The sequence below is a fragment of the Athene noctua genome, chromosome 14 (assembly GCF_965140245.1).
Source record: "Athene noctua chromosome 14, bAthNoc1.hap1.1, whole genome shotgun sequence".
Taxonomy (NCBI): Eukaryota; Metazoa; Chordata; class Aves; order Strigiformes; family Strigidae; genus Athene; species Athene noctua.
In genome coordinates, this window is record NC_134050.1 from 11062370 (window position 1) to 11076445 (window position 14076).

At 65.7% G+C, this 14076-nt stretch overlaps 3 protein-coding genes across 9 annotated transcripts; 2 read left to right on the forward strand and 1 right to left on the reverse strand.

Moving 5' to 3' along the window:
- Window positions 1-25: 25 nt before the first annotated feature.
- Window positions 26-3646, forward strand: MAX (MYC associated factor X). 4 transcript variants are annotated; one of them, XM_074918400.1, is made up of 5 exons: window positions 26-132; window positions 357-383; window positions 1762-1868; window positions 2445-2575; window positions 2664-3637. In XM_074918400.1, the coding sequence occupies exons 1-5, from the start codon at window positions 97-99 to the stop codon at window positions 2849-2851; spliced, it is 489 nt and encodes a 162-aa protein (XP_074774501.1). In that variant the 5' UTR covers window positions 26-96; the 3' UTR covers window positions 2852-3637. The 4 variants fall into 4 exon arrangements, with proteins under 4 accessions (XP_074774501.1, XP_074774502.1, XP_074774504.1 ...); XM_074918401.1 differs by having other exon boundaries at window positions 1762-1869; window positions 2452-2575; window positions 2664-3622; XM_074918403.1 differs by lacking the exon at window positions 1762-1868 and having other exon boundaries at window positions 33-132; window positions 2452-2575; window positions 2664-3646.
- Window positions 3647-3722: 76 nt separating this feature from the next.
- Window positions 3723-8531, reverse strand: FNTB (farnesyltransferase, CAAX box, subunit beta). The gene is made up of 12 exons (XM_074918358.1): window positions 8384-8531; window positions 7112-7176; window positions 6814-6886; window positions 6388-6479; window positions 5824-5970; window positions 5635-5718; window positions 5454-5540; window positions 5230-5359; window positions 4963-5095; window positions 4541-4652; window positions 4338-4452; window positions 3723-4225 (listed from the first exon to the last, which is right to left on the reverse strand). The coding sequence occupies exons 1-12, from the start codon at window positions 8474-8476 to the stop codon at window positions 4115-4117; spliced, it is 1242 nt and encodes a 413-aa protein (XP_074774459.1). The 5' UTR covers window positions 8477-8531; the 3' UTR covers window positions 3723-4114.
- A 1324-nt stretch (window positions 8532-9855) lies between these two features.
- RAB15 (RAB15, member RAS oncogene family) lies at window positions 9856-13443 on the forward strand. 4 transcript variants are annotated; one of them, XM_074918393.1, is made up of 7 exons: window positions 9856-10084; window positions 11428-11488; window positions 11646-11706; window positions 11816-11893; window positions 11978-12067; window positions 12734-12799; window positions 12880-13441. In XM_074918393.1, exons 1-7 carry the CDS (start codon window positions 9961-9963, stop codon window positions 13033-13035), a joined length of 636 nt encoding a protein of 211 aa, XP_074774494.1. In that variant the 5' UTR covers window positions 9856-9960; the 3' UTR covers window positions 13036-13441. The 4 variants fall into 4 exon arrangements, with proteins under 4 accessions (XP_074774494.1, XP_074774495.1, XP_074774496.1 ...); XM_074918395.1 differs by lacking the exon at window positions 9856-10084 and adding an exon at window positions 10184-10210 and having other exon boundaries at window positions 12880-13443; XM_074918396.1 differs by lacking the exon at window positions 9856-10084 and adding an exon at window positions 10433-10601 and having other exon boundaries at window positions 12880-13443.
- The last annotated feature ends 633 nt before the right edge of the window (window positions 13444-14076 follow it).

A 14076-nucleotide genomic window follows, 5' to 3' on the forward strand; every position in this document is an offset into this window, starting at 1 on the left:
GTGGGGGGGGTGGCGGTTACGTGTGCGCCGGCAGCGCATGCGCGCTGCGGGCTGTTGTTGTGGCGGCGCGGCCCGCGGCTCACCCGGCCGGTAGCGATGAGCGACAACGATGACATCGAGGTGGAGAGTGACGTGAGTCGGTCCCCACCACCGGGGCAACACCCCACACCCCCCCTTTTTGCTGCTCGCAGCTCCGGGGAAAGGGTAGCGGGGGGGTAACGTTTGGTTTCTCTCTCTCCTCACCCCCCCCCCCCCCCCGCTTCATTACGGCCCCGTTTCCCGGTGCTCCCCCCCCACCGCCACCCTCCTCTTCTTTCTCCTCTTCTTCCTCCCCCCCGGTGGTCTGGTCCCCTCAGGAGGAGCAGCCGAGGTTTCAGTCCGCGGTACGTCGCTGCCGCCCCCGGTACCGGGAGCACGTGGGGGCGAGAGGGGCGGGGGGGGGGCGGGGGGCAGTGCGCCTGCGCGAGGGGGGGTTCGGGACACACGACACACACACACCTGCGGGGCCCTTGTGTTTTGGGGGGGGGAGCTGTTTGGGGGTGTCGTGTGGGAGCTGGAGCTCTTGGGGGGGGGGGGAAGTCTGTCGGGTTGGGGGTCGAATCTATGGGGTTGAGGGTATTTTGGGGGGGAATCTGTGGGGCTGGGGCTCTTCTGGAGCAGGGACACACACACACACACACGACCTGTGGGGCTTGGGGCTCTTGCAGCAGAGAAATCTGTGGGGCTGGGTGTCAGGAGAGGGACATACCTGTGGGGCTGTGTATCTTAAGAGGGGTGGGGAGTGGGGGAACCTGTGGGGCTGGGGCTTTTGGGGGGGGACACACAGTTATGGGGTTTGTGTCTCTTGAGGGAGGGAAACCTGTGGGGCTGGGGCTCTTGGTGGGGAGGGGCGTGGAGTCTTAGGGTTGGGGGGGGCACTTGTGGGGCTGGGGCTCTCGGGGGAGAAGGTGGGGTTGTGGGTTTGGGGTGTAACATATGAGGCTTGTGTCTCCTGAGGGGCGTGTGTTTGGGGGGGAATCTGTGGGACTGGGGCTCTTTAGGGGAGGGGGAGTGTGGGGCTGGGGCTTTTGGGGGTTAAGTGGGGGTGTTTCTCTCGAGGGACGGGGTGTTATGTGTGGGGCTGTGTCCTTTTGTGGGGAGGAGATCTGGGGGTTGTGTCTTTTGGCGGCATCTGCAGAGCTCTCTGGGGGGGCTGTCTCGAGGCAGGGAGATCTTGGGGGTGTATGTGGTGGGTATGACACGTGGGATTGTGTTTGGGGTGGGGCACTTGGGGTTGTGTCTCTTGGCAGAGGGTAGATAATGGAGCTGGATCTTGGAGGGTGGGGGGAGATATTTCGGGGGGTGTAGGACAGAGGGCTGCGAGGTGCTCCAGCCCCTCGGGGCACTGCTGTTCTCCCCCCCCTGCCCTGGCAGGATTTGGGGCTGCCCCGGCAGTAGGAAGCTCTCCGTGGGCTCTGACGGGCTGGGGGAAACCGAAAGCAACGGGAGCCACCGCCTTCCCACGCCCTGGCGCTGCCGCCCCGGCTCCAGGCACCTCAGCCAGAGCTGCCAGCGCGGGGTTTTGGGGTGAAGGTTGGCAGCCGGGCTCCTCCTGCCCAAGCAAAGTCGGGGTGGCTACCACCATGCTAATGAGGCTTTTCCCGTTGATTTCTGGGACTCGAGGGTCTGCCCCGCAGCACTCACAGTTGTGATTTTTCCACCACCACCACCCCACTGCCATGGTGCCACCTCCTCAGACTCCCCTCTCCCTTCCCCTCGCAGGCCGACAAACGGGCTCATCACAACGCGCTGGAGCGCAAGCGCAGGGACCACATCAAGGACAGCTTCCACAGCCTGCGGGACTCTGTCCCCTCCCTCCAAGGAGAGAAGGTGAGTTTATGGAGCGTGGTGGGAGCCCGGCCATGCGCCCACCCAGCCGGACGGGGATTTCCACCTCAGCGAGGGCAGTTCTGCAGTGCCTTGCCCACGGGGCCTGCCGAGCTGCATTCCTGGGGGCAGGTTGTGCCTGGAGCCAGTCTCCAGCACTGCAGGGATTTTTTGGGGGGAAGGTGGAGGGGGTAAATCCACCTCATGCAGCTGGATCTTCCACACTTGGCCGCAGGGCAGCTCTGCCCGCCGGGGATAGTGGCGCTTTGCTTGGCGGTCGGCAGCAGCCTCCATGGCTTATTGTTTTGTCTGGCACTGGCTCAGCCATTTCAGCAGGGTCTAGAAATGACCCTTCCTGGTGACAGCAAGGCTCTGCCCTGCCACGGGGGTCCCCAGTTGGATCCCCGGTTCCCTGGTTGAGTCCCTGGTGGGGACAAGAGCTGCGCTTCGGTTTGCCCGGCAACGCAAAGTGACGGCAAAATCCTGTCTGCTGCACGGCGGGTGGGACAGGGTGGATGAAAGGCCATCGGTAACCCCTGGGCAAGGTCTTTATCTCGCCTCTGTCTTTTCCCACTATTGCAACAGGCATCCCGGGCCCAAATCCTGGACAAAGCCACAGAGTACATCCAGTACATGCGCCGGAAAAACCACACACACCAGCAGGACATTGATGACCTCAAGCGGCAGAACGCTCTCCTGGAGCAGCAGGGTGAGTGAGGGGGTCCCTGGGGAGCAGGAGATAGGGGTGATACCCACGACAGAACCCCCAGGGGTGACACCGTGGCCCTGCCTTGCAGTGCGGGCGCTGGAGAAGGCCCGGTCAAGCGCCCAGCTGCAGGCCAACTACCCCTCGACGGACAACAGCCTCTACACCAACCCCAAAGGCAGCACCATCTCCGCTTTCGACGGCGGCTCCGACTCCAGCTCTGACTCGGAGCCTGACGAGCCGCAGAGCAGGAAGAAACTGCGCATGGAGGCCAGTTAGGCCCCCCCGCGGCCCCCCCGCCTGCCTGCTGGCTGCGTAAGGACTCTTCTCTCTCTTCTCTCGTAGAGGCTCTCGGACTGCAGCTTCCCAAGCCCTCCCCGGCCCTTTCCCTGCTCAAACCGCAACGGCCCCAAGGAGGTGGTGGTGGGGGCGGGTGTTTGCCGGCCAGGCAGGGCCTTGCAGCGCCCGCCCGACAGACTTGGGGGGCTGTGGGGGGGCCACGAGATGTCCCCCATTGCCCTTGTACACCTAGCGCGCCCCTCTGCCCTCTCCCTTCTGATTTTATATGAGCATTTCTATTTATACCCGGGGACCACAGCAGTCCTGAGCTGAAGGGTGAGGCTGTGCAGGAGCCATGCAGCCCCCCCCCCACCCCCCCCCCCCAAAAAAAAGGCCAGGCCCCACGGGGAGCTGTGCCTGCCCCCCACCCCCCCTCCCCAGCAAGCGTTGGGGGGTCTCGCTATTTATTTTTTGCGTCTGCAATTCCACCTGTCCCCAGCACCTGCAAGAGCTGGGGCAGGGGGGGCAGCGCCTTGCACCCCTTTACATGGCACAGAGCCAGGAGGGGGCCAGGCTGGGGGGGGTCTCTGTGTGTGTCCTGCCCCCTCCTCCTTCCCTCCCTCGCCCCCCACAGGCCTCCCCTGGTCCTTCCCCACCTCCGTGGCATTTTCTGAAATCTAGTGTCCCGTCCCAGCCCCGTAGGTGACCCTGTTGTCCCCCCCCACCCCTCCCCATTTTGATGCCATTCATTCCATGGATCTAAGGTATGTTGTACATACTGCCCAGAGTTGTCTTGCAAGTTAAGGCTTCCCTTTACTATAAGACTATAAATAATAAAAAAAAAAAAAAATTATTTTATCCTTTCCCTGTAGTAGCCGCGTGTTCTTGGGGCGGGAGGGGAGGTGGCACCAGGGCAGCCCCTGGGTGGGGGCTGGGAACAGCCTGAGCTTGGTGTCACCTCCTGCCCCCCATAGCCACCATCGGTGGCTCCCCGCGCACAGGAGACGGCAGGTGACGGTTCTGTTTTATTAATGCCAAAAAGCTCTGCCGCGTCCCGTGTCCCCCCGCCTCCCCGTCTCGGCTCTTGCCGGGAGGGCAATGGGGTGCCCGGACCTGGTGGCCACGGAGCACACCGGATTTTGGTATTGCTAGCACCCTGAGGACCTCGCTCTCTGCCCCGCCCGCGCTGCGGGGGGCTCCCCGCTGGCCCCGGGCAGGGCTGCTCCGCACAGTGCGGGGTGGGGGGGGGGGGCAGCGGGGCCCCTAATTGGCAGTGGCCACCATCCCCAAGCTGGGCACAGGCTGCTGCAAGAAATGCATCACCGCCCTCACCACTTTTTCTGGGGCAATGTTGTAGACAGGGTGTGTGGCCTGCTGCAAGACAGGAAGAAAAAGAAAAAAAAAAAAAGAGGTTAACACCTTTTTTCTGGTGTTGGGGAGGCTGCATGGCTCAGCCCACCCCGCCCCAGTGATGCCTGGCACCTACCAGGCGGTTTTCGGGGACACCCAGGACTGCCTCGTGGTGGAGTTCACCGCTGCCAAAGTGCTGGGCGATGGCCAGCCCACTCAGGCAGTAACACGTGTGGTAGAAATCCCGGGATCTGAGGTGGCGGGAAGATATTGGGGGGCTGAGTGTGGGGTTTTGGGATACCCGGCAGTTTCCGCCCCCCGACTCCCTGCTCCACTCACTTGCCCGGCTTGTCGAGCAGCCCCCCGGCCGGGCACTGGCAGCACAGGAGGATGTATTCCTGCAGCGCCGACTGGTCGAACATCCAGTGTGTCATGCTGAGCGCTGCGTCACCTGGAGGGGGAAAACCACTGAAATGCCGGGGGGGGGTGTGTGTGTGTGTGTCCCAAAAAAGGTGGTAAACACCCCCCACCCCCTCAACTCAGGGCCTTCCCTGTGCCCCCCCTACAGGGAGCCTTGCTGCCAAAAATCCCGCAGGGAAGCACAATTCAGCAGCCCTCCCACGCAAAACAACAGAGAGATTTGGACACTAGTTACTCCGTGCTTTGTCCCCATGCTGAAACACCTTTGTCCTGCCCCGGAGACGCTGGTTTTGTGGACAGAGGAAGCTGGGAGCTCCCCCAACACCCTACAGCCAACTCACCCGTGGCATGGAGGGCACGGTGGAGCAGGGGCAGGAGGCCGGCTTGCCAGAAGGAGTAGCAGCCATCCACCAGCTTGTTGCAGCGGCCCTGGAAGCCGCCCTCGAAGCACATCTGCCGGCTGGTCACCCAGTGCTGCGCAGGGATAAACAGGAACAGACACCAGTGGGAGGACAGGGACCCCCCTCCCCGGCACTGCCGACGGGCCAAAACACCCCCCGCACCCAGCCAAATCCCGGCAAGAGTCAAGGGGCCATGGTGCCACTCACCAGCAAGCTCCGGAGGTTCAACAAATGTTCTTTCTTGAGGATGACCAAGGCCGCCATGCCACAGAAGGTGTAACCGCCGTGCGCCTCCATGCCCGGCACCCCGCCGATGCCACCCTCCCAATTCTGGCACCTGGTGCAGCGAGTGGCGGGGTCAGGAGGCACCGAGGCGAGGGGTGCTGTGTGTGTCTGTGTGCGCCCCCAATTCCATCCCTGCTGGCTCTCACCTCGCTATCCACTCAGCTGTCCCGGCGAAGAGCGCGGGCGTGAGGACGTTGGTCAGCGAGGCCACAGAGGCGGCGCAGTAGGCACTCCTGCGGTAAACGGGCGCTCGGAGCCATGGCACCAGCTCCCCGTCACAGCACCCGGTGGTTTTTTCCCCACCCCCCAACGGCGGCGCTTGCCCACCTGACGTCCACCTCACCGCCGACATGCATGAGGAAGGAGCCATCAGGCTGCTTCAGCGAGTGCAGATACTCCAGCAGCTTCTCTCTGCAAAAGCCAGCAGGCTGTGAGGGACACACACACACACTCACGACACGTCCTGCCTCCCCCCCACCAGCCCCGTGCCAGCTAACCAGGCCTGCGTGGCCGTACCTGTTGATGACGCCGAACGCCTCCTCCGTGCCGATGATACAGAGCGCGTTGACAGCGGCATAAGTGGGGGCGAGGTGGGGGTGCTGGCCAGGGCCCCCCCCAAAGCCACCCTGGGGGCTCTGGCAGCGGCTCAGGAACTCGCAGACGCTGTGGGGACACAGAGGGGATGGTGGGGAAGGGGCTTGGCGCTCCCCGGACTCAACCCCGGTGGTGTGAGGTTTCCCCCCTGGGTGAGGGAAAACCATGCCCCCACTCCACAGGAGGCTCGTGGTGGCCCCATTAAGCCCCCCCAGAGGTCAAAGCCGGGGGTTATCTCTCTCCTCCATCTCCATCTGTCACGAGACGTTGGCGCACGAGGCGCTGGCTGGGAGAATAGGCAGCATTGACGGTGGTGGAGACAAAGCGCTTTTTTGCTCCTGCCAGCGCGCGGGGACAGCGGGAGGTGGCACTTCCAGCATCACACGGGTGGCCCGCGGGGCCTCTTGGCCGCAGCCAGGTCTGCGGTGGGGGTCCCCAGGCTGCCGTTGGGGTCCCCCCAGCTCTCGCGGTGACAGTGCCACTTACTCAGAGGCAATAGACTGGGGAATGGGCTCGTCCAGCAGCTCCAAGCTGTGCAGGATCCAGTAGCAGAGCCAGGGGCGGCTGGCATCCAGGCACTGTGGGGACCAGAGGGGACAGTCAGGGCAGCCGGGGAGCCATGCGGGGCCTGGGGGTGCAGGCAGGAGCAGGCAGAGCTCCCACAGGACAGGCAAGAAAACCCCCAGTGCTGCTGCTCAGAGCATCACCACCAGGACAAGCATGACCCAAGGGGACACCAGGAACCACTGCCTCTGTCCCGGGGCTGACAGTGACAAATCAGGATGGCAAATAGCAAACGCTGCAGTGACAACTCGGGGAGCAGCCCCAGGGCGCAGGGTTGGCCCCAGCCAGAGGGCAGAGCCGGCAGCTCTGGGGCAGGACACCCAGCAGCGCCGCTGGCAGAACGGGTACCTCGTAGGCTTCAGTCAGCTGCCGGAGGCCTCTCTTCAGGTAATGGAAGTGCTTCTCCCGCTGCAGGATGAATCTGGAAGACAGGCAGGACAGGCAGAGCACCGGCAGGCAGGACAGCCCAGCTGAGAGGGGACACGAGCCCTGAGCCGATGCCACCAGGCTCAGGGTGTGCGGCCAGATCCCACCTGAATGCCCATGGGAGCGGCCAGTCCCTCGCTGGGGATCTCAGCAGCCAGTGGAGTCACTGGTTTTGAGGGGCATTATTTATTTACTGAGAGTTTCTGCCACAGGAACTTACTGCGAGGCGTGACGGTTTGTCTTGCAGGCGTCAAAGACCTCCTGCACGATGTCTTCCACCTTGGTCTGCCACCAGGCACAGTGTGGAGAAGAGTGTGGCGAGGGCAGGGCAGAAATAAAGACATAAAGACCACGATGAGCTCTGGAAAGCGTCTCTGTCCTTCCCAAAACATGGGCCCGGTCTGGGGAGGCTCCTGCCCCATCTCAGGGGTTCATCCGGCTCGTGGCCACTCCCTGTTACTGGTGGCACCGTCTCATCACCTTCTCTGGGAAAACCAAAGCGACCAAAAGCCGCCCGGTCCTGCCTGCCCATAGAGCGGCTTAGCGGGAGCTGCCAAGGAGCTTTGCACCCAGGATTAGACTCAAGCACCATCCAGTGTTGCTTTTCAAATGCAGCAGTTTTAAAAACAGAGTTCAGTTTGTCCCTGGACCCCCACATCAAACACCTTGGCCACCCTCCTCATGCTAACACTGGGGGCTTGTGGCAATGTCCCCTCATTTTAGACTTGAGCTTAACATGCAGCACCCCAGCTGGTATGTCCCAAGCTGGGGTAATCACTGCAGCCCTCCAGAAAATACCCCAGGCTTTGAGGGGCGTGAGGAGAGGGGGCACACAGGCAACCCCCTCCACTGTGTTCCACCAGGCTAGAAGCGAGCAGGAACTCCACGGATTGAGAAACACCAGCGTCACCTTTCACCCCGCCAGGCCAGGGCTGGATCAGGCTCAGGCGGAGCAGGGAAGGGGGGTTCTGGTTGCACCCCAGGACCCCTCACCCTCCACCAAGCTGGGTTTTGGGGACACATGTCACAGCACCCGGTGGTGACCCCCTGGGAGCTGCGGAGGCTGGGGGTAGAAGTCCCCCAAGCCCCTCAAAACCCCAGGGCACCCCAGCTGCTTCAACAGGCGGGTGTGAGGAGGAACTGGGGTAGGGATCATGCAGCCCCATGGCACCCCAGAGCCACCTGGCCCCCTCAGAGCCAGCCGCACGGCACCCCAAAGCCCAGTCCCACGGCAACCTGGCACCCCACAGCCTAGCCCACTCACAGCCAGCCCCATGGCACGCTGACCCCCTCCCAGGGCCAGCCCCATGGCACCCCAGAGCCTAGCACCCCACTGCCTGGACCACGCACAGCCAGCCACATGGCACCCCGACCAGCACCCCCCAGAGCCAGCCCCAGGGCACCCCACAGCCCAGCCCACAGAGCCCGGCCGCCTCCCGCCGCAACCCCCCGGCCCGGCGGACGCCCCGCATCCCCCCCGCGCCCCCCGCACCTGCTCGGCGGAGGTGGTGGTTTGCAGCCCGTCGTCCCGCAGCCGCCGCCGCCCGCCGGGAGGAGGTGGGAGGGGGGGGGAGGCTCCCGCCATGCTGCGGGCGGCTCGCGCCGGCGGGGGCAGCGGGACGACGGCGGCCGGGCGGGGACACTTGGCCACGCCCCCAACCTCGGCCACGCCCCGCTCCGCTTCGCCCCGCCCCACCACCGCCCCGCCCTGGGAGCGCATGCGCGGAGGAGGAGCCGGCCGGGAGGGCGGGCGCCGCGTCACGGCGCTGTGACGTCAGACCGCCGCTACCTGGCTCCGGCAATGCGTCGCGCTGCCGTTATTGCGTCATCGCACCGCCACGCCGCGTCACGACGCTCCGGCGCTGCGTCGCGTCGCGTCATCACATCATCATCACGTCACCGCCACGGCATTGCGTCATCCCAGCGTCACGGCATTGCGTCATCGTGCGCCCTCCGCCGCGCCTCGTGCCGGGCCCACGTGCCGGGGCGCTGCCTCGCGGCGGGGCGGCCCTGGGTGGCGGCGGGCGGGGTGGCGCGGTGTCACGGCACCCTGCGCGGGCTGGCACGGCGGGTTCACCGCCAGGCGGGCCTGTGCTGTGCCGCCACGGCCTGCACGCACCCAGCGCCCCCCAGTGCACCCCAGCACCCATCAGTGCTGCACCCAGTGCCCGCCAATGCATGCCAGTGCACCCAGTGCTGCACCCAGCGCCCACTAGTGCACCCCAGTGCCCACCAGTGCCCCCGGTGCTGCACCCCAGTGCCCACCAGTGCACCCAGTGCTGCACCGCTGCACTATGCCCACCGCTGCACCCCAGCACCCAGTACTGCATCCAGCGCTGCACCCAGCACCCCCTGTAGCCCCCCCGCCGGGGATCCCCCCAGCTCCCTGCCCTGCTCCGAGTCCCTCAGCCCCAGAGACACCCCGGTGTCCCCTGATGCAGCTCTGGGTGCCCCCCCAGCCCCTCGGTGGGGGTCCCCTGGGGCTCCCCTGGTCCGTGTGTCAGCCCAGTGTCCGTCCCCACCCCTTCGTTATCTTCTTGATGGGGGGTCCCTGGTGCGCCCCCGGATGTTCCCTCCCCATATTCCCCAGTGCATCCCCCATGTCCTCCCCCGGTGCCCCAGAGCATCCCCCGGTGTCCCCGCCGGTGCATCCCCCGTGTCCCCCCCCCATTCCCCAAAGCATTCCCCGGTGCATCCCCGATGCTCCCCCCCGTCCCGGTTCGCCAAACCATCCGCCGGTGCGTGTGTCCCCGCCCCGTTCCCTACATCATCCTCCGGTGCATCCCCGGTGTTCCCCCCGTTCCCCAGAGCATCTCCCGGGGCCCCCCGCATCCCCCTCCCGGTACCCCAGATCGCCCCCGGTGCACCCCCGCCCCCGGTGCATCCATGTCCCCCCCCCCTTCCCCCCCTCCCACCTCATCCCCCGGTGCATCCCCCCCACCCCCCCCTCCTCCCCCGCCCCGCGCTCCGCCCCGGTGCCAGCCCGGCGCGGCGGTGGCGGCGCCGCAGCTCTCCCGCCCCCGGTAACGGCGGCAGCGGCGGCCCCGGCGCGGCCCCCCCCGGCCCGCCATGGCCAAGCAGTACGACGTGCTCTTCCGGCTGCTGCTGCTGGGGGACTCGGGCGTGGGCAAGACCTGCCTGCTCTGCCGCTTCACCGACAACCAGTTCCACCCCGCCCACATCTCCACCATCGGTACCACCGGCACCGGCAACCGGGGGAGGGGGAGCGGGGAGCACCCGGCCCGGCAGCAGCGGGGAGCTGGGGGGCGGCGGCACCGGGGGAAAACGGGCAGGTGTGGGCAGCGGGGAACGGGAAATGGTGGGTACCGGGAGCATCGGGGGGTCGTAGCACCGGGGAAGTGGGGAACCGGGGAGCAGGGGGCACCGGGAAACCGGGAGCACCGGGAGCATCGGGGAGCCGTAGTACAGGGGAGGTGGGGAACCAGGGAGCCGTGGGCACTGGGGAACGGGAAGACCGTGGGCACCGGGCAACCAGGAGTACTGAGGAGCTATAGCACGGGGAAATGGGAAACCGGGCAGCCGTGGGCACCCGAAAACGGGAAGACCGTGGGCACCGGGAGCACTGGAGAGCCGCAGCACCGGGAAAACAGGAGAACTGGGAAGCTGCAGCACCGGGGAACAAGGGAACCGGCCAGCTGTGGGCACGGGGAAACGGGAAGACCGTGAGCACAGGGGAGCTATAGCACGGGGTAAATGGGGAACCGGGCAGCTGTGGGCACCGGGCAGCCACACACCAGGGAAACGGGAAACCGTGAGCACCGGGAGCAATTTGGGAGCTGCAGCACCAGGGAGATGAGAAACAGTGGGAACCGGGCAGCCGTGAGCACCGGGGAACGGGAAGACCGTGGGCACCAGGGAACCGGGAGCACTGGGGAGCCGTAGCACCGGGAATACAGCAGCGCTGGTCAGCCGCAGCACCGGGGAAATGGGAAACCGTGGGAAACGCGCAGCCGTTGGGAATGGGAAAATCGTGAGAACCGGGAGCACCAGGGAACTGGGGAGTGGTGGCACCGAGGAACTGGGAGCACTGGGCAGACACAGCACTGGGGAAGTGGGAAACTCTGGGAACTGGGAAGCCGTGGACACCGGGAAAACCGCGGCACTGAGAGCACCGGGCAGCCGCAGCACCGGGAAACTGGGGACACCGGAGAGTCATGGTACCGGGAAACTGGGAGCACCAGGGAGCTGTGGAACCAGGAAACCGAGGGCACTGGGCAGCCATGGCACCGGGGAACTGGGAGCACTGGGAACCCCCAGCACGGCCAAACTGGGGGCACAGGAAGCACTGGGAGTACCCGCTGGTGGTGGGGCCAGCACCCACACAGTGACCCAGCACCGGGACCGCTTGCTGGGTCTGGGACTGGGTGTGGGCACCGGCACCAGGCTGCTACTGGGGCACCAGGCCAAGGCGGGGCATGGGGTGGGCCAGGAGAGGGTGAGGGGACCAGAGGCACCCTGGTGACAGTGATGGGGGGACACCAGGGCACCCCGTAACTGCTTCCCTCCCCATCCCAGGCGTCGACTTCAAGATGAAGACCATCGAAGTGGATGGCATTAAAGTGCGGATACAAATCTGGTGAGTGCTGGCACCGGGCCCTGGAGGGGGGGAGAATTTGAGGGGGTGGGTTCCCTGAATCCCGTGGCACACCCCACCCCCTTACAAGGGTGGAGGCTGAGCCCTGAGCAACTCGTGCCATGAGTAGTGGTGCTGACCCTGCTCTCCCCGGCTGCAGGGACACGGCAGGCCAGGAACGGTACCAGACCATCACCAAGCAGTACTACCGGCGGGCACAGGTACGGGGGAGTGTGTGTCCCCATCCTGGTGCATAGGAAAGGGGAAACTGAGGCACGGGGGGGGAGTGGGGGGGTTAAATGCCTCCCCACCCCACCACCACCCCTGCAGGGCATCTTCCTGGTGTACGACATAAGCAGCGAGCGTTCCTACCAGCACATCGTGAAGTGGGCCAGCGACGTGGATGAGGTGGGGGTTCTGGGGGGTGTCTAGGGCCCCCCCACACCATGGCGGGGTGGGGGGTGTTCCCTCACCCCGCTCCCTCCTCCCCAGTACGCGCCCGATGGCGTCCAGAAAATCCTCATTGGGAACAAGGCAGACGAGGAGCACAAGAGGCAAGTGCCCAAAGAGCAAGGGCTGCAGGTGAGCGGGGGCTGGTGTGTGCCCCCGGGGGGGGGCAGGCCCACCCCCTGCACCCCCAGGGTGGCCAGGCCCCACCCCTGCCTCCCCAGCATGGCCAGGACCCCCCCTATGAGCCCCCCTTGCTCTTTCCAGGGACCCCAACAACCTTCCTGCAGCCCTGCCTGTATCCAGGGATCCCCCTGGCACCCTAAGCATCCCCAGGACCCACCCCCCAGAATGACCAGGACCCTCCCACTCTCCTGCAGTCTCCTCTGTAGCCAGGGACCCCTAACCCCCCCCCCCCTGCCCCCCAGCCCCCAGTGTGTCCGGTGACAACCCCCCCACGGGCTTCTGCACCCCACTGTGAGACCAGGGACCCTTCCACAGTGTCTGGTGCTGGTCTTAAGCCTCTCAATAGCCCACCCCGGGGACCCACAGACACCCCACCCTGCACCTCCAGCATGGCCAGTACCCCCCCAAAACACTCAGTAACCCCCTCCCGCGACCCCTGCATCCAGTGCCCTGCCCCAGGGGACATGCTTCACCAGCCCCCCCCAGTGCCAGCACGGGCAGCACAGCTCGTTCGTCTGTCCATGCCCAGCTGTGCACAAGCTGCTGGGGGGGTGCTGGGGGGGTGCTGATTCCCCCCCCAAATCACGGTGCTGCCGCTGGCCCCTCACCCTGCAGCTGGCCAGGGAGTACGGGATGGATTTCTACGAGACCAGCGCCTGCAGCAACCTCAACATAAAGGAGGTGCGGGAGAACTGGAGGGGGGGGGGAATTTGGGGGGTTCCCCAGCTCACACATACACCGCCCCCCCTCCTCTCCCACAGTCCTTCACACGGCTGACGGAGCTGGTGCTGCAGGCACACCGCAAGGAGCTGGAGGGGCTGCGGCCCCCCCCCCGCACCCCCACCCTGGCCCGCCTGGATGAGGACGAGCAGCAGCCCCTGGGGAGCGAGGACAGCCCCAAAACCTGCTGGTGTTGAAGCCTGGACCCCCCCGACACCCCCCGTGCCGGGCTGTGTTGGGTGGGGGGGGCCACAGTGGGCGCAGGATTGGGGCAGCCTGATGGAGGGGGCGGGGGGGAATACCTGGTGGCAACCCAGGACCCCCACCCACCCAGAGATGGTGGAGGTGCCCCCCCATCCTGGCGCCCATGTGGGGGTGGTGGTGGGGAGTTGCGGGCGCTGTGTGCCCACCCTGTGCCCGTGGCCCTCCCACCTCCCCTCGATTTTACACATACACACACACACACACATACAAAGTTTGCAGAATAAAGGTGATGCTGGAGTGGGACCAGTGGCTCGTGTGCTGCTGGGGGTGGGCTGTGGGCACGGTGCCACGACACTGTGAAGCCCCCAGCACTATGGTGCAGCCACCGGCCACCGGGCAAGTGGGGCAGCATGCCACGGGCTGAGCCGGGCCCCGGCAACCTGAGCGGATATCAATTATTGAGGCTGCTCCAGGGCTGCCGGGACGGTGTCCCCTTTCCGGGTGGGAGGACGGGTCTGTGGGACACCGTGGGGGGCTGTTGGCCGGGGGGGCTGTTCCCATGAGCCAGCCCCAGTGGGGACAGGGACATCGCTGGTGGTGGCCACCAGGATGGCAGCGGCCACCAGGATGGTGGCACTGGGACCACTGGGTGCTGAAACTGATGGGCGCTGTGGGGATGGCAAGCACAGGAGGCCCTGCGGGTGATGCCAAGGAGATGCACTGGGGCACCCCATCCCCCCCACCTGGGTCTGAGTCACCCCATCCTCCACCCCATGCAGCCCCAGCTCCCAGAGTCCCGTTATTTCCTGACTCCCGAGTGTCCCCAGCCTGTACGGACAGGCTGGAGGTGCCGAGCCCCACAGCATCTCCCACCTTGCGGGCACAGGGAAGAGCAGCCACGTTGCACCAGACTGTGCCATGAATTATTGAGGCAGGTAGAAGCATCTCCTTGGCCCCACGCCACCCCTGGCCTCTTCCTTTTTCCCCCTGGGTGGGTGCCAGCGGGTGGGACGGCTCCGGTTTCTGCCAAGTCA

Coding starts and splice junctions, on each gene's coding strand:
- MAX (XM_074918400.1), top strand. CDS start 97: ATGAGCGACAACGATGACATCGAGGTGGAGAGTGAC. Junction 384..1,761: donor AGCCGAGGTTTCAGTCCGCG/GTACGTCGCTGC, acceptor TTCCCCTCGCAG/GCCGACAAACGGGCTCATCA. Junction 1,869..2,444: donor CCCTCCCTCCAAGGAGAGAA/GGTGAGTTTATG, acceptor TTTCCCACTATT/GCAACAGGCATCCCGGGCCC.
- FNTB (XM_074918358.1), bottom strand. CDS start 8,476: ATGGCGGGAGCCTCCCCCCCCCTCCCACCTCCTCCCGGCGGGCGGCGG. Junction 5,541..5,634: donor GGCGGTGAGGTGGACGTCAG/GTGGGCAAGCGC, acceptor CGTTTACCGCAG/GAGTGCCTACTGCGCCGCCT. Junction 5,360..5,453: donor ACAGCTGAGTGGATAGCGAG/GTGAGAGCCAGC, acceptor TCGCTGCACCAG/GTGCCAGAATTGGGAGGGTG.
- RAB15 (XM_074918393.1), top strand. CDS start 9,961: ATGGCCAAGCAGTACGACGTGCTCTTCCGGCTGCTGCTGCTGGGGGAC. Junction 10,085..11,427: donor CGCCCACATCTCCACCATCG/GTACCACCGGCA, acceptor TCCCCATCCCAG/GCGTCGACTTCAAGATGAAG. Junction 12,068..12,733: donor CCAAAGAGCAAGGGCTGCAG/GTGAGCGGGGGC, acceptor CTCACCCTGCAG/CTGGCCAGGGAGTACGGGAT.